General features: G+C 40.2%; 1 protein-coding gene across 8 annotated transcripts in view; it reads left to right on the top strand.

The window, feature by feature from the left end:
* Positions 1-17,862, top strand: part of KMT5B (lysine methyltransferase 5B) — a 57,667-nt gene that overhangs the window by 20,984 nt on the left and 18,821 nt on the right. For 3 of the 8 annotated variants that reach the window (XM_055270506.2, XM_055270497.2, XM_055270515.2), the window contains exons 2-4: positions 3,581-3,816; positions 7,821-7,968; positions 13,546-13,614. In XM_055270506.2, the coding sequence (XP_055126481.1) occupies positions 3,657-3,816; positions 7,821-7,968; positions 13,546-13,614 (377 nt within the window). In that variant the 5' untranslated portion in view covers positions 3,581-3,656. Of the gene's footprint in view, positions 1-3,580; positions 3,817-4,153; positions 4,955-7,820; positions 7,969-13,545; positions 13,615-13,641; positions 14,273-17,862 lie in introns of those variants that run through there. The other 5 variants (XM_055270534.2, XM_063635791.1, XM_055270544.2 and 2 more) reach the window with 4 other exon arrangements.

Raw genomic sequence — 17,862 nt, 5'->3', positions numbered from 1 at the left:
ATGAGAGGTCTTAATGTTAAATTTGGTAGAATTTAATAATTGAAAAATCCTTAGCTTATAACTGATGTAGAATAGCTAGAAGACTGTTTAGTGAAACCTATAAGAAAAATCAAAAGGCACGTTAAAAGTTAAATACTATAATCGAATTTAAATAGTGAGGGAACCAGAAGAAAAAATTCATGTTAGAAAACAATTGTAAAGTTGTCTTTAGCATTGATCAGATTTTTTTTTGCCATTCCCCTAAGCATACTGCTCACATGCACATCTTACCCTCCAGTGAACTCACACAGATATTCCTGTAACATGAAAGAGATCTGAGATCAAGTAAAAATTCATGTTTTGTGTTTGTGTTGAGTATCATTAAAGGTATGTCCAGGCATGTATTTTTGTGAATACTTCAAAGTAATTTATCATTTGTACTTTTCTATGTTTGTGGAAAGGAAATTGACCTGCGTCTGGTGTAGTTGAGAATTTGTTGGGCAGCAGTGCTGGGTTCTACTCGTGAGACTGCTGCAGGCGGATTGTGTGGCTTTAGGCATGCGGCCTCAGTTTCATTTGCAAATTGAAAAGTTACACTGGTGATCTTAAGGCATCTTTGGCTCTGAAGTTCTGTATTTTTGCACTTTATCGTAGGGCCTTTTTAGTCTGACTTATACTAACGCATAATTCGATAATGAGGTGTTATCATGGACATCCTTTTTCTCATTCCATTAGTAATGAGTGTGATGTATAATATCCTCATTTCCAAAGGTCGTTATAAATTACAAGCATCCCCCACTATTCAAATCAATCGGTTCCCAAATTCAGATAGTAAGAGGTACATTTACATTACCAAATACAGTAGCATCTCAGTTTTGTTGCCATTGTGAAGGAATGATAAGGTAGACATTTCCAGATGGGCACTACTTTGATATCTGAATATTGGTTTCTTAAATATCTAGAACAGTGAATTCAAACTAACAATAACAAAGAGATACGAAGTCCTTTACTTTCCTTACTCTTGTCCCTCTGCTAAATTTTGTTTGTGGTGATGAGTAGCCAGCATAACAGTTAGGAGTCTCTTACTGTGATGGACAAAGCTTAGTATAGATGCCTTTTCCTAAGCTTGCCTTGGAACGAAGAGATAAATAACTTTCTTATAGTTTACTCACCCAGTTCAGAGCATTACCAAAACATGTAGTTTGAGCAGATAGATGATAGAGCTGTACTAGATATCAGTATAACAAGGAGCAAAGATGGTTCTTACTGTTTGCTGAAAGAAATATTTGTTGAGCACCTGCTGTTTGTCAGTACTGTTCTAAACACGAGCAAGGAACAAGTCAGAATGAGTCCCTGCCTTCTGTAGTTTACATTCTGGTCAGTCTGGGGGCACTGTATTCCTGAACAGGCATCATATGATTGGGGAGCCAAGATTGTCTTTAAAGAGTGGAGACATCAGTTATTAAAGTACAGTCATGCATTGCTTAATGACAGGGTTACCACACATTCTGAGAAATGTGAGGTTAGGTGATTTTGTCGTCGTGCAGATGTCGTAGAGTGCACTCATAGAGTGTGTCTCAGGGACACATTCTAGAAATGTGAGGTTAGGTGGTTTTGTTGTCATGCAGATGTCATAGAGTGTACTTACACAAACCTAGGTAGTCTAGCCTACTACACACCTGGGCTGTTGCTCCTAGGCTACTAACCTGTACAGCATGTTACTGTACTGACTACTGTAGTCACTGGTAACACAATGTTATTTGTTATCTAAACATACATAAACATAAAAAAGGTACAGTAAAAGTACAGAATAAAAGATTTTAAAATGGTGCACACCTGTAAAGGGCACTTCCTGTAAATGGAGCTTGCAGGATTTGAAGTTGCTCTGGGTGAGTCAGTGAGTGAGTGGTGAGTAATTGTGTAGACCTAGTACATGTATACTACTGTAGACTTTATGAACACCGTAGACTTAGGCTACACTAAATTTATTTTGAAATGTTTCTTCAATAATTAACATTAGCTTGTTGTAACCGTTTTACTTTATAAAGTTTTTTTTCCTAAAAACTTTTTGACTCTTTTATGGTAACACTTGGCTTAAAATACAAACACATATAGCTATATAAAAATATATTCTGGCCACATATAGTGGCTCACGCCTATAATCCCAGCACTTTGGGAGGCCAAGGCAGGTGGATCACTTGAGGTTGGGAGTTCGAGACCAGCCTAGCCAACATGGTAAAACCCTGTCTCTACTAAAAATACAAAAATTAGCTGGGTGTGGTGGCGCACACCTGTAATCCCACCTACTCAGGAGACTGAGGCAGGAGAATCGTTTGAACCTGGGAAGGGGAGGTTGCAGTGAGCAGAGATGGCACCACTGCACTCTAGCTGGGGCAACAGAGCAAGGTCCTGTCTCAAATAAATGAATGTATATTCTTTCTTAGCCAGGCACAGTGGCTCATGCCTGTAATCCCAGCACTTTGGGAGGCCAAGGTGGAGGGATTGCTTGAGGCCAGGAGTTTGAGACCAGTCTGGGCAACATAGTGAGACCCTGTCTCTACAAAAAAAAAAAAAAAAAAAAAAAGTTTTAAAGTTAACTGGATGTGGTGGCTCCTGCCTGTAGTCCCAGCTACTTGGGAGGCTGAGTGGGAGGATTGGTTGGGCCCTGGAATTTGAGGTTGCAGTGAGCCATAAGCACACCACTGCACTCCAGCCTGGGCCATAGAGTGAGACTGTCTCAAAACAGACAAAAAGACACAAAAATATATTTTTCTTTTCTTTTCTTTTTTGGGAGACAGGGTTGCTGTGTCACCCAGGCTGGAGTGCAGTGTTGCAATCCTGGCTTCACTGCAGGCTTGACCTCCCATCTCAGCCTCTCAAGTAACTGAAACCACAGGCTCATGCCACCATGCCTGGCTCACTTTTTTATTTTCCGTAGAGTCAGGGTTTTGCCATGTTGCCCAGGCTGGTCTCAACTTCTGGGCTCAAGCAGTCCGTCTGCTATGGCCTCCCAAAGTGCTGGGATTACAGGCATGAGCCACCATGCCCAACTATATTCTTTTTAAAATATCTTTATTCTATAACCTTTTCCTACTTTCATTTTTTTAACTTTTTTATTAAAAACTGAGACACAGGTCACACACATTAGCTTCAGCCCACACAGGGTCAGGATTATCCATATCACTGTCTTCTCCCTCTGCATCTTGTCCCACTGGAGCGTCTTCAGGGGCCGTAACATGCATGGAGCTGTCATCTCCTGTGATAACAGTGCCTTCCTCTGGAATAGCTCTTGAATAACCTGCCTGGGGCTGTTTTATAGTTAACTTAAAAAAAAGTAGAAGGAATATACTCTAAAATAACAGTAAAACGTATAATACAGTAAATACTAGGCAATACGAATTTTATGAAGTGTATGTCCAGCTCTGTTATAATCTTATGGAACCACCGTTGTTTATGTGGTCTGTCATTGACCAAAACATCATTATGCTGTGAATGACTGTCCTTTTAATATTATATATCTTTCTCAAGGGTCTGTTTAGCATGATCTTTCATGTATTTACCTCCCCATTTTGTTTTGTTTTTCATATTTTGTTTCTGTTAGGAGAGAACATTGAAAGTATTCTCTAAGCTATTTGAAGAGAGTGACTAAATGCACCTGGGTCAGGCTGTCTGTGGGTATGAAGTGGTTGGGAGAATCCAAGAACATGGTGGTGAATGGCAGGAGAAATGGAGGCAAGTTGTCTAATGACCATCAGCAGAATCAATCAAAATTACAGCACACGGGGAAGGACACCCTGAAGGCTGGCAAAAATGCAGTCGAGAGGAGGTCGAACAGATGTATGTACACACTTAAACCTTCAATGTTCTGATTGTGATAAGGGGTAGTAATTCTTTCCAGTTTGTAATGTGTATTCTGTTTTCTTTTGTCTTAAATAATTTTTTTGCATTTTCATAATTAGCAATATAGTCTTTTTACTCTCAAAGTTGTGTCAATTTTTATTCTCATCAAACAATATATAAAACTCAAGTTTAATGCTTCATATAATTATTTTAATCATGCTTTTCTGTCTGTTACTTTATATTTTGTAGAATTTACCTGAATGGTTGATATGTCTTATTAAATTTTTAAAATTTTAATTGAACTTCTTACAGGTTAACCTGTATTTTTTTAATAGATATAAGTATAGGTATGTACTTCTTTGCTAATTTCCACAAATGTTTCAAGGAATAATATGAATAATGACACCAACTGTAATTTACATAAGTAGAATGGAGGATAGATAGAACTGACTGCTTTGGGGCAGCCTCACAAATCGTAGCAATTCATTCTATTTATACAGGGTAGACAGTTGTTCATCCTGACAGTGAAACACTGCTGATAAGTTACTTTATTTCCTCTATACCTCTTGATGGGAAAGAGGCTGCTTTTTGAGAGTTCAGGAAGTTGTAGATTTGGTGCATATTTCATATTTCCTCTAAAAGTAGTAAAATGACTGAGGTCAAGTGTATACCTAACTAGGCAGTTACATGTCCAAATGTATGTCATGTTAAAGAGGACAGCTTTTCTTCTTTTTCTAACCTGAATCTGGCCACTTTTGAATATCCTTAATTCAGATTGGCATTGGCCTGTTTCCAGGGATTTGGATTAGCCTGGGGTTTTCTGTAGTTTCAGATTGTACCAGTTGTGATTGATTTTCTTCTTACCTTTTAGGGTTTATGCGATTCATTGGGCCCAGGCTACCCTTAACCTTTCCATTTCAGATCAGGTCACTGTTGCTATAGAAAACCATACAGAATTCCTGCTTGGGACAAGAGTAGGAAGAGGCAAGACTGAATGAATGGTCCTCTGCATGGACACCACTCACTCCTGAGGCTGCTGGCAGCATGCACCCTCGTCCTGCCTCACTCTTTAGCAGCTAGTGTGAACGTGAAGAATTGAGAAATATAGTGATCACATCAGTGTGTATTCATTCTGGTCAGTAAACTAGGCATATCTTAAGTTTTTTAGGAAATCACTGTTGGCCTCCTTTTGTGTATCATAGTGCAAAACAGTTTTAATTAGTTGAATTATTATAGATACACAAGAATTTAGAAAATGCGTCTGGGCGTGGTAGCTCACACCTGTAATCCCGGCACTTTGGGAGTCCAAGGCAAATGGATATGCTTGAGTCCAGGAGTTTGAGACCAGCCTGGGCAACATGGTGAAACCCCGTGTCTACAAAAAATACCGTGTCTACAAAAAAATTAGCCAATCATGGTGTTGCATGCCTGTGGTTCCAACTACTTTGAGAGGCTGTGGTTGGAAAGATCACTTGAGCCCAGGAGTTAGAGGTTGCAGTGAGCCGAGATCACACCACTGCACTCCAGCATGGGCAAAAAAATGAGACTCTTGTTTAAAGAAAAAAAAAAGTTTAGAAATGGCCATTACGGGCTGGGCGTGGTGGCTCACGCCTGTAATCCCAGCACTTTGGGAGGCTGAGGTGGGTGGATCATGAGGTCAGGAGATCGAGACCATCCTGGCTAACACGGTGAAACCCTGCCTCTACTAAAAATACAAAAAATTAGCTGGGCGTGGTGGCAGGCGCCTGTAGTCCCAACTAGTGGTGAGGCTGAGGCAGGAGAATGGTGTGAACTCGGGAGGCAGAGCTTGCAGTGAGCCGAGATTGCGTGACTGCACTCCAGTCTGGGCGACAGAGCGAGACTCCATCTCAAAAAAAAAAAAAAAAAAGAAAGAAAAAGGAAAATGGCCATTACGTTGGTTGCACTTTACCAAGCATAGATAAATATAGAGGGCTAGGTTGGGAAAACCCAGTGTGTGAAGATGACATAGCCTTACATTGAATGTTATTGGGCCAGAATGGTGCAGAAAGAGAGCCAGCGATGAGGAGAAATGGGAGAGCACAGAGCAGTGCCCCATCTCAGATACAATCAGTGACTTTCCCAGCAGCAGAGCCTTAAGATACAGGAAAGAAAAACTGACAAAATTGAAGGGAAAAATCGACAATTCAGCAATAATTTGGAGACTTTGATATGCCACTTTTAATAATGGATAGAACAGCTTAAGACTATAAACCAGTGAGACCTAACAGACATCTATTGAACCTCATCAGAATACACATTCATCTCAAGTGCAAGTGCAGCATTCTCCAGGATAGACCATATGCTAGACAGTATAACAAGCTTCCATAAACTTCAAAGGATTGAAATCATAAAAGGTATGTTCTGTGACCCCAATGGAGGAAAATTAGAAATTAACAAGGAAATTTGGGAATTTCACAAATACATGCAAATGAAACAACACACTTCTAAATAATCAGTGGGTCAAAGAAGAAATCAAAAAGGAAATCAGAAAACATTTTGAAGTGAATGAAAAGAAAGATAAAACATACTAAAACTTACAGGATGCAGCCAAAGCGGTGGTTTAGAGGGAAATTTATACTTGTAAATGCCTGTGTGAAAAAAAGAAGACTGGGCGTGGTGGCTCACGCCTGTAATCCCAGCAGTTTGGGAGGCTGAGGCAGGAGGATGGCTTGAGCTCAGGAATTCGAGACCAGCCTGGACAATATGGCGAGACCCCACTTTTACAAAAAAATACAAAAATTAACCAGGTTTGATGATGCATGCCTGTGGTCCCAGTTACTAGGGAAGCTGAGGCAAGATGATTCCTTGAGCCCAGGAATTCAAGACTGCAGTGAGCTGTGATCATGCCACTGCACTCCAGGCTGGGTGGCAGAGCAAGACCCTGTCTTCAAAAAAAAAAAAAAAAAAAAAGTGAGTTGTATCATGTGTGAATTGTATTTCAATAAAGCTATTATGCTGTTACAAAAAATTTAACAACGTTGATAGCTTTTCACATACCTACATGCAACTAATTTGATTGCAAAATCATATGTCTACCCTTGGCAGGAACTTACATTTAAGTATTTGTTCTGTGAAAGAGTGGATGAAAAGGTTAAACTTTGTGTGTCATTCTTCCCCATTTTGGTTTTGAGAGCCTGAAAGTTACATTGCTGTTGTCCTCCATAAATGATGTGCTAATTCCATGGAAGGACTGTCGGTGGCATATACATCAAACTTAATCAGCTCTGATGAAACTTCTTACAGAGTTGGACTTCATTTCCTTCTGTACATTGCTTTTCTTTCACAGTTAAACCCAGTTATTTCAGTTATATATTTCAGTCTGTATTTTTATCCATTCATTCATAATTGCTTCAAACAGAGGTCAGTAGAAACAGGTCTGTCATTCTCTCTCCACTTCTTTCCCCACTTCTACTGCCCAGCTCTGGAATTGTGGACAAGTTTCTTTTTGTCTGGGCCTCAGTTGCCTGCAAAGTGGGGATAATAATCATTCACCTGCCCAAAAGCAGGAAGCTGAACTTCATGAGATTCCTTTTGATACTTGAGATCTGGAGTTCTGGCACTTCTTGCAGAAACTATCTTGTGTTCCTCTTTCCTTTTCAGCCGAGTCCTATCTATAATGGCCCTGTGTATTGTCTTGTTAAAATAGTGAACATCCTCCCGTCACCTGTTTCTCAGTGTTCCTTAGAGAGAAGGGGGTGGGGGAGAGTCAAGCATTTGAACCAAATTCTCACAGCTACCCAGACCCCATTCTTGGGAACCTGCTATTACTACCTGCTAACAAAAATACTCTCAGTAATGGAGATAGTTTACTGCATTTGGTTTTCTGTCTTATGCAAAGATTGTTAAATTCTTAATTACTAAAAGTGATTGATTTTTCAGTTCTTTATTACCAGCTTGAATGGACAATGCCACTAAAGATTTTAAGACAGATTTAAGTAGTTTTCAATTTGAGTAATTTTTCTTGCTTTTGTTTTTCACAGGTAATGGTAACTCGGGATTTGAAGGACAGAGTCGCTATGTACCATCTTCTGGAATGTCTGCCAAGGAACTCTGTGAAAATGATGACCTAGCAACCAGTTTGGTTCTTGATCCCTATTTAGGTTTTCAAACACACAAAATGAATACTAGGTAATTTTCAGTCTTTATCCTGAATGGAACAGATGATTATGTTGAATTCAAGAACGTAGATGGCTAATTTTACTTTTGCTCAAAATTTAAAATGACATTAAAGGAAAGTTCTTTGCAGTGGAAGGGTTTTCTGTATGTGAGCCAAGAGAAGCAGAGAAAAGACTCCAGGAATCTTGTCAGTTCTAACTCTGTGTTCTTATTTTACCTCAGAACATTTCTATTAACATATAAAGCTGGAGGAGCATCCTCATGTTCTATTTTAAAAGTTGATGATGCCAGGCATGGTGGCTCACGCCTGTAATCCCCACACTTTGGGAGGCCAAGGTGGGTGGATCACCTGAGGTCAGGAGTTTGAGACCAGCCTGACCAACATGGTGAAACCCTGTCTCTACTAAAAGTACAAAAAAAATTAGCCAGGCGTGGTGGCGCATGCCTGTAATCCCAGCTACTTGGGAGGCTGGGCAGGAGAATCACTTGAACCCGGGAGGCGGAGGTTGCGGTGAGCCGAGATCGTGCCATTGCACTCCAGTCTGGGCAGCAAGAGCGAAACTCCATCTCAAAAAAAAAAAAAAGATGATGACAATTATCTTAGCGAAAAGAAAAATCTGACAGGCATCCTGTAAAACCTTGAAAATGTATTTCCAACTTAAAGTAGGGTACATCCCTTCTTTTCATGATTTTATTATAGACTTTTCTCTTACACGTTGTCTCTGAATAGATGGGGAATTTTGTCATCATGTTTAATCTGGGATTCAGCTAATCATTTTAAGAGTGAATAGTTTTAAAGACATGTTTATATTCAGTATGCAGGTAAGAAAGTGGATGCGTGAGTACCAAATGCTGTGTATAAAAAACATTATTACATTAATCTTGAAATCTGTCATCTTTTAACAGCAGAGGTCTCTCTCTAATTCTCTTAAATACCATTTCTCCCTCAAAAAAGACCATTAGATCATTTCACAAATGTATCTGCCACCAAACAGATCAGAGCTTTGCAACTTTGCTTTATCCTTAACCTCTATGGCAAAGGGTTTTTTAGTCTGGTGGAAAAGCATAACAGCAGGGATTTCTAAGATAGAGCTAGTTCTGGCCCATCACTTTCATCTCCATCACACCCGGACTGGGGTTATATAGTTCCGATTTCAGTGGCAACCCTGGGGGAACTTGATACCCAGGTGGGTGGTCACTGACCAGTAGTTGGGAGAGGTAGGAATTGGTGAGTACAGGTAATTATAGGAAAGTCTTGTGTCCTATTTCCCACCTTTTAATTTTATCCCTTGCTAGAATTAAGATACTATATGCTTCACTTACCAATTATAGTCTAAGTCCAAAAGAAGTAATTCAGGTAAAAACGTGCTGTTTTTTTCATAAATTTTTTTTTCTTTTCTTTTTTAGATGGAGTCTCACTCTGTCGCCCAGACCCGAGTGCAGTGGCACGATCTCAGCTCACTGCAACCTCCACCTTCCAGGTTCAAGTGATTCTCCTGCCTCAGTTTCCCAAGTAGCTGGGATTACAGGCGTGCGCCACTGCACCCAGCTAATTTTTGTATTTTTAGTGTAGACGAGGTTTCACCATGTTGACCAGGCTGGTCTTGAACTCCTGACCTCAGGTGATCGGCCTGCCTCAGCCTCAGCCTCCCAAAGTGCTGGGATTATAGGCGTGAGCCACCATGTCTGATGATAAAATTTTCTATCATATATCTTTACCTACTAAAATGAAGTGTGAAATATTGGAATGGAGTTGGGAGATTATTTAAACAGTTCCCTGCCAAATGACTGCCATTGGATGCCCTGATTGATTAAGATCCAGGCTGGATGTGGTGGCTCATGCCTGTAATCTCAGCACTTTGGGAGGCCGAGCTGGGTGGATCACCAGAGGTCAGGAGTTCGAGACCAGCCTGGCCAACATGGTGAAATCCCATCTCTACTAAAAATGGAAAAATTAGCTGGGTGTGGTGGTGCACACCTGTAGTCCTGGCTACTCAGGAGGCTGAGGCAGGAGAATCACGTGAACCCGGGAGACAGAAGTTGCAGTGAGCCAAGACCACATCACTGCACTCCAGCCTGGGCAACAAGGTGAGACTGCCTCAAAAAAATACAGGGCCGGGCATGGTGGCTCATGCCTGTAATCCCAGCACTTTGGGAGGCCAAGGTGGGTGGATCACCTGAGCTCAGGAGTTCGAGACCAGCCTGGCCAACATGCTGAAACCCCATCTCTTCTAAAAATACAAAAAATTAGCTGGGCATGGCCACATGCGCCTGTAGTCCCAGCTACTCGGAAGGCTGAGGCAGGAGAATCCCTTGAACCTGGGAGGTGGAAGTTGCCGTGAGCCGGGATCGCGCCACTGCACTCCAGCCTGGGTAACAGAGTGTGACTCCGGCTAAAAAAAAAAAAAAAAAAAAAAACACAACAATTTGCATTATTTTAAGTCCGTTTTCTTTTTTTTCTTTTTTTTTTTTGCCCATTGAACATGAGACCAGTGCTCATTCTCCTCCTAGAAGATGCTGATAATATTTGTCACCCTGTAGCACCCCCAGTGTTTTTTTTGTGTTTTTTTTTTTTTTGAGTTAAGAAATGTGAATGTGTGAATGAATCACTCTTTGACACAATAGTCTAGTGGCATTCAGAATGTCACCACAAAGGCCCAGAATCTTGACCTGGGGTCATCAAGAAAGTTATATTGATTATGCCTTATTACTAAGATATGGAAGCATATAAAACAGTGTTGTATCAGAATTACAATGGGCCAGGTGTGGTGGCTCACACCTGTAATCCCAGCACTTTGGGAGGCTGAGGTGGGCGGATCACCTGAGGTCAGGAGTTCAAGACCAGCCTGACCAACATGGAAAACCCCATCTCTACTAAAAATACAAAATTAGCCAGGCGTGGTGGCACATGCCTGTACTCCCAGCTACTCAGGAGACTGAGGCAGGAGAATCACTTGAACCCGGGAGGCAGAGGTTGCGGTGAGCCAAGATTGTACCACTGGACTCCAGCCTGGGCAACAAGAGTGAAACTCAGTGTCGAAGAAAAAACAAAATTACAATGAAAGTTTTAGTGGCTTATGACAGAACTTCATGTACTCTAAAATCCCCGTGCCGTATTCCAGAAGGCTGCCTGTTATTGGCATCTTCAATAGTAAATACTCCAGTTTTCTGCTGCAGTGGCTCACGCCTGTAATCCTAGCACTTTGGGAGGGCAAGGTGGGAGGATCACTTGAGCCCAGGAGCTCGAGGCTGCAATGAGCTGTATTCGTACCACTGCACTCCAGCCTGGGCCACAGAGTGAAACCCTATATCAAAAAACAAAAGGAAGCACTCCAGTTTTCTATAAAAGTCCTCCTATACCATTGCTTCTCATAATTAGTTTACATGAGAGTCACCTGGGAGTTTGTTGAAATGCAGGTTCTGATTCAGTAGCTTTGGACTGGGGCCTGAGATTCTGCATTTCTAACAAGCTCCCAGACTACACTTGGAATAGCTAGGTCCTAAAACATCTGGCCTCTCAGTTTCACTGTGATGTGATAAGTGGATAAAAATACCTTAGGAGTTTCCTAGGGCTCACGTAAAACTATGTAGTCATAAATGTAAACTTCAGGATTACCACACAAATATTTTTAGAACTCAAGACATTAACTGAGGACTCCTAAGTTAAAATGCATCCAGTGCCTAAGATTTTTCCCCATAGAAATTGAAGCATCTAAAATTAAAGCTGGTTAAACTTGCAGAAGAAATCATTTTTAAAATATTTTTTAGTGCAACATTTAATTATACAGTTCCTAAAATAACCTGTGGAAGTACAGACGATTCTATTGCCCTGGTGAGAGCAGCCTGGGTTCGTAGCAATGCCAGCACTTCAGGCCGGTGTGGCAGTGCAGGGGACGGCCTGCCTACTTCCTACCAGAGTGTTCCATTTACGTGTGCTTTTACACTCTTGTGTATGCTGATATTTGGGAACAGAAACTTTATTAATGACCTTTACATTAATCTTGGTGAAAGGTATATGTTTTCATTTAACCTTAGTGAATTTACTTGAAAATAAAACTATCCCTTCTAGCTCTTCATCTCTTGAGCAAGAATTTACCAGAGTGTGACTTTAGAAAGTAAGGAAAACTGATAATGTTTAATTAGGGTAGTAAATAGCCAATAAATACTTCTTAAATTTTTAGTTTATGGACTTCTCTGTCTTTGGGGTGCAAAAGAAGTGACCAGAAGATGTACTGCTCTTGGATTTTAATTTTCTAAGCTCTCTGCCTGTTCCTTGTATAGCGCACTCTTTGTTCATATGTTTATGCACCTGTAATTTGTCACTTTTTAGTTTCTCTTTTTTTATATTCTTTTCCCTTCCTTTTACTTCTTTCAGTCTACCAACAGGAAGAATGTTTAGAAATAGTAGATGTTTAGCCCGGGCGTGATGACTCACGCCTGTAATTCCAGCACTTTGGGAGGCCGAGGCGGGTGGATCACGAGGTCAGGTGTTCGAGACCAGCCTGATCAATATGGTGAAACCCCATCTCTACTAAAAATACAAAAATTAGCTGGGCATGGTGGTGCGTGCCCTTAATCCCAGCTACTCAAGAGTTTGAGGCAAGAGAATAACTTGAACCTGGGAGGCAGAGGTTGCAGTGAGCCTAGATCACACCACTGCACTCCACACTCCAGCCTGGGCAACAGAGTGAGACTCTATCTCCAAAAAAAAAAAAAAAAGAAAAAGAAACAGTAGATGTTTAATGATTGGAGAATTTTCAAAGCTGGCTATATTTTGAGTACATAGGTTTTAATCTTAATATATCCTTACATTTACTAACAAGCAAGAGTTGTAGCATGAATACTTAGAAATAGTACGAACAAAATGCTAATTTCAATTTATTGGGAGAAATTTGAACTTAATTGACTTTTGTCAATTATGAAACCTAAAGTTTTCTTTTTAACAAGAAAAAAAGTTGTTTATACCTCTGGTTTTTAAATGGAGCGGGAGCGGGATATTGTAAGAAAGGGATTGATGCTTTCAGTAATGCCCCCTTTTTGAGGCTGCATGACCCTGAGATGTCACAGTATCCTGAGGCGCGAAGGAGACTTAGGCCAGCAGTGAGCTGAGCAGGAGACAGCATTTAAACATCAGGGGAGTCACCTCAGGGTACTGAGTTTCTCTTTTGAACTTTTCTTGGTTTTTCTAATCAGAATGTCAGCCTGTACAGTCCTTACTCATTTTTCTACTGTTATAACTGTCTAATTTTTATTTCACTTATATATGTATTTGATTATTCATATCCACTATTGGATATGAATATGAATCACTTTAAATATCATTTTAAAATTAAGTGCTTGACTGGAATCCATAAAGAATGTTTTCAAAGCTTCTAACTTCATGGTAAGGTGTGTTCTATGGGAAGCAGAGAATTTCAGCAGCATGGCTTCTGTCCTGCCACGCCCATCTGTGGCATCTTAAAGTTCTTAAGTATCACAGAGTTTTAAAGATTTTTGCAGCAACGAATATTGTAAGTCTGTTTAGAAATTACAAGTACAGATTATACAAATAGCTTTTTATTTTTGTTGTTTGTTTTTGCATTTATATAGCGCCTTTCCTTCGAGGAGCTCAAGGCATTTTTCAAAATCTGACAGTTTTTCTCACAACAACCCTGTGAGGTAGGTAGTGTGTGTTAAAAACAATGAGATACTGACTAACCCATTCCAGCCTTTTAAAATGTTCTTTTATGTTAAGTAATTTGAAGTGTCAGCTTAAATTAGAGTTTTAGAACATTTTACAAATCTTTTCAAGTAGTTTGATAATAGTTGTATTTTTTAAAAAACCACTTGTACTTCATAACAGGGTGATTTTAAGAGAAACAAATCATCAAAAGATCAGGAGTCACTCCAGGTGATTAGCTGAGCACTGGTTGCAGGACTCAGCCAGGTATGTTTTTGGTTCTCATTTATTTTCAGGTCAAGAAGGAATGAAGAGCTGCTCTGTGACTCCTCACTCGGCGTCTACAAACTGTCGATTTGCAGCTAAACTTTCTTCAGAGGGGGAAATGTGTTCACTATGTTGCCTCATGGTTTTATTTTATATCTTAAATATTTGAGCATTTTTCTCTCTTCCTCTCTCCTTCCCTGTCTCCCTTTTTTCTGTTCCCCTTCCTGTTCCCCACCCCTCCAGTCAGCTCTTGATTGTGCATGCTAATGAAGGGCACAGTAGCACAGCTAATACAGTCTACAACTTTTCTTCACTGCCACAGTGGGGAGACAGAAAAACCAAATAGCAAGAAAACCTGGGAAGTGAGTCTCTGGAAAGAGTGGGGAACAGGTGTGTGGGAGTGTGAATTCATATGTTTTTTTCTGCCCCTTTAATAATAACCAATTGTAAATGACATTTTTATTTTTCTTATACCAGCCATTGATCAGAAGTGTAAGAAGAGAAAAAATAGATATATTTGGTTGATTTAAAGTAGCAAGTTTTCTATTAAGGGAGGGAGGACGGGGCATATTGGTTTGGAAATACCAAATAACTGTTTTTCTTACCTCCCTTGCCACCCACCCCCCCACCCAAATACAAAATTTTAAAATTTACATTTGCATCCATCCCTTCCACTGTATTGTCAGTATACAAGCTAGAGCTGTCTCTGTCTGGGCCCAGTGCTGACGCTCAATGGCAAATGCAAGTCAAATCCTCTTCTAATCATGAAACGATGTGAGGAAGGCTCTCCTGAGCCAGGTCATATAACGGAAACCAGAAAGGCCAGGGTAAATCCCGGGTCTTCCATTCATTAGCCCGAAGTCATTGGCAATCTACTCAGCCTTGTTGGGCCTTATTTTCCTCATTTGTGGAACAAAAGGGCTGTTCTAAATTATCTGGCCTTTAAGTGCCAGAGTAAAAGGATAGTTTTATGCAGTTTGTATGGGAGATTTAGAGTGATTATAGTTAAGGAGAGAGGGTGTTTTTCTGTTCAATAATAGGAAAAAAAAAATTCCCCTAAGGTTCTCAGTGCGTTTGCCCTGGCCCTAGTAGGTGTAACAGTCTTAACTTTTATTTTCCACAGTATTTGTTACAATGGGATTTGATTTGGACTGTCAGCCAGCTGACTTTTACATACTTCTGTAGGATTATTGAAAACAACTGTCTCATCTCCTGCCTGTCTGCACCCATAACCATTTTCTTCCCCCTTTTCCTTACTGTCATTTCATGCCCATGGCAGCCAAGTGTGACAGTAAGTTTTAACAGGTTTGGGACAGCAACTTATATTTTTAGTGAAATAGAGGTTCTTGCTATGGGTAGCAAGGGATAGTTTCAGGGGTTTTATTTATGTTTGAGGCAATAAAGTCAGAAAAGCAGAAACAGAAGTCAACACAGGGAAGGTAGGCAGAATACTACTAAATCAAGAGTTGACTGTTTTGTGTTGGTTTTAGCATATAAATTGTTTGGCATTATGAATAAAAAGTAAACAAAACTAAGGGTACCTGAAGGCATTTTTAAATAGGCATGAACTTGTTTCAGGAAGCATAGAACACACATAAAGCCTATTAAAAATAGCCAAGTTTCATTCCAGGTCTATAACTTATTTTTGTATAATGTTCCCATTGGTCACTTTCACATTGAACATGTAAAGATAGCTTGGCCCTTTCTATCGTTTGTGGCCCTGTCATTTAACGGCATGGATAATTTATTGCATTTGCTTAAAGTGAACTATTGCTTTTCTGATTGCCACACAAAACATGGGTTATCTGTTTCCCACCATTTCATATTTCATATTGCTCAACAGGTCATGCCTTAGCTGAGAGCTGCTTTGTTGTCTTATCTGTCCTTCGTATGCAAATAACCATGTAGTGTAGGATTGCAGTAGGATTGCAGCAAAATTGGATTTCTTGGAGATGGTATCTTGACACAATCAGTTGTGATGGCTACAAGTAGTTGAGTATGGATATTTGGATGCTTTCCCAATTCTGCAGCTCTTTATTTTCATGGTGGTTCTCTGACATCATATGTTGACAGCCTAGTAAGACGTTCTGAATTGTTTAAAGGACTTGCATTTATCTTCTGTAAAGGCTTGTATACCAATTGATTGAAAATGGAAAATAGGGCCCCGTTCATTTCTTCAGTATTATCTCTAGGATATGTTTGAACTTTCAGATGGTTCAGCTAATAGTTGTGAGAATTCAGGATTACTGAATTAAAAAAAAAATGACTAGAGTGTGTAGCTAGTAAGTTCCTGGTAGTATCAGTATGCATTAATACACCTGAAGTCTTCCAGTGATCCTGTCCAGTAAACAGTATGATACCTGTTCAAGACCTCATGTCTTCCCTCTTCCTGATTCTGGTACTTCACTTTATTATTGCTAACTAGCTGACCCTGGTCAGCTCTTTGAATCCAGCTTGATTAAGATCTTCTGCTTAGACTACCCCTCACTCTTCCTTACTTTTGATTCTTAGCTGCATGTAATGTGCTTTTCTTAAACCTTTCCCATGTAGATTTTACACCCTAGTTATAATTTCCATACTTTTAGGTGCTATAGCAATGCAGTTTTTAGCATATTAACATGCATTTGCACATTGATCGCTTACTTAACTGTTTGATGCATATATATGTCTTCTAGTCCCAATTAAATTTTCCATTCAAGAACAGTGGCCATGTCTTCTCTTGTATTTTTCACCATAGCACTTCATATGCCACTGTATACACAACACAGCACCTAATAATCCTTTGAAATATTGTGGCTTGAAATCTTACTGAAATACTATGAATACATGTATGATAGCTTCTCTAGGAAAAAAAATTCTGCTGAATGCTTCCTTTGCTAGAGTTTGTGCTAGATCTCACCTCAATTTTAGCATATTCAGGTTTATGAAATGTACAATTTTAAATGTCAGAGTAAGACACATAAAGGTTTTTTTTCTCCTGAACCACTAATATTTTTTCTTAATGTATTTTATTTGAATGGCAATCTGTGATTCCTTTTTTCTGTTGGATGATTTTGTTTTGTTTTGTTTTTGTTCTGTTTTGTTTTGTTTTTTTTGATACAGAGTCTCACTCTGTCACCAGGCTGAAGTGTAGTGGTGCAATCTTGGCTCACTCCAACTTCGCCTCTCGAGTTCAAGCAATTCCCCTGCCTCAGCCTCCTGAGTAGCTAGGACTACAGGCGTGTGCCACTACGTGGGCCTGGCAAATTTTTTGTATTTTAGTAGAGACGGGGTTTCACCAGGTTGGCCAGGATGGTCTCGATCTCCTGACCTCGTGATCCATCTGCCTCGACCTCCCAAAGTGCTGGGATTATAGGCGAGAGCCACCACACCTGGCCATAATCCGGGGAGAATTAGCTTTATGAAAATAAAATAAAACTTTTTTTTTAAATAAAAACTTTATTTGGGAGAATTAGCTTCATGAAATTTACATGAAAAGAAAATGTGAAATTAAGATGCGAGTAACTTTATAGTACACATTTTACTGAAAACACAGCTTTAGAATGAAGGGTTCACAAATTTGTCTTGCTTGGGCCATGATTGCATCATGCATTAATATAGACCTAATCGTATAATATTCTGAAGGTGTCATTATGGCTGATTCTACAATGGAAGCCTTTTCAATTCTACCCCTGCAGGCCAGGCGCAGTGGCTCACACCTGTAATCGCAGCACTTGGGGAGGCCAAGGCGAGCAGACCACTTGAGGTCAGGAGTTCAAGACCAGCCTGGCCAACATGGTCTCTACTAAAAATAGAAAAATTAGCTGGGCATGGTGGCACACGCCTGTCATCCCAGCTACATGGGAGGCTGAGGCAAGAGAATCGCTTGAACCCGGGAGGCAGAGGTTGCAGTGAGCCGAGATCACACCACTGCACTCCAGCCTGGGCCACAGAGTGAGACTCCATCTCAAAAAAAAAAAAAAAAAAAAAAACTCTACCCC

This window comes from Symphalangus syndactylus, chromosome 1, assembly GCF_028878055.3.
Source record: "Symphalangus syndactylus isolate Jambi chromosome 1, NHGRI_mSymSyn1-v2.1_pri, whole genome shotgun sequence".
In the NCBI taxonomy this organism is placed as follows: Eukaryota; Metazoa; Chordata; class Mammalia; order Primates; family Hylobatidae; genus Symphalangus; species Symphalangus syndactylus.
Note: the sequence above shows the minus strand (reverse complement) of the source record. Positions and strands in the feature narration are given on the sequence as shown.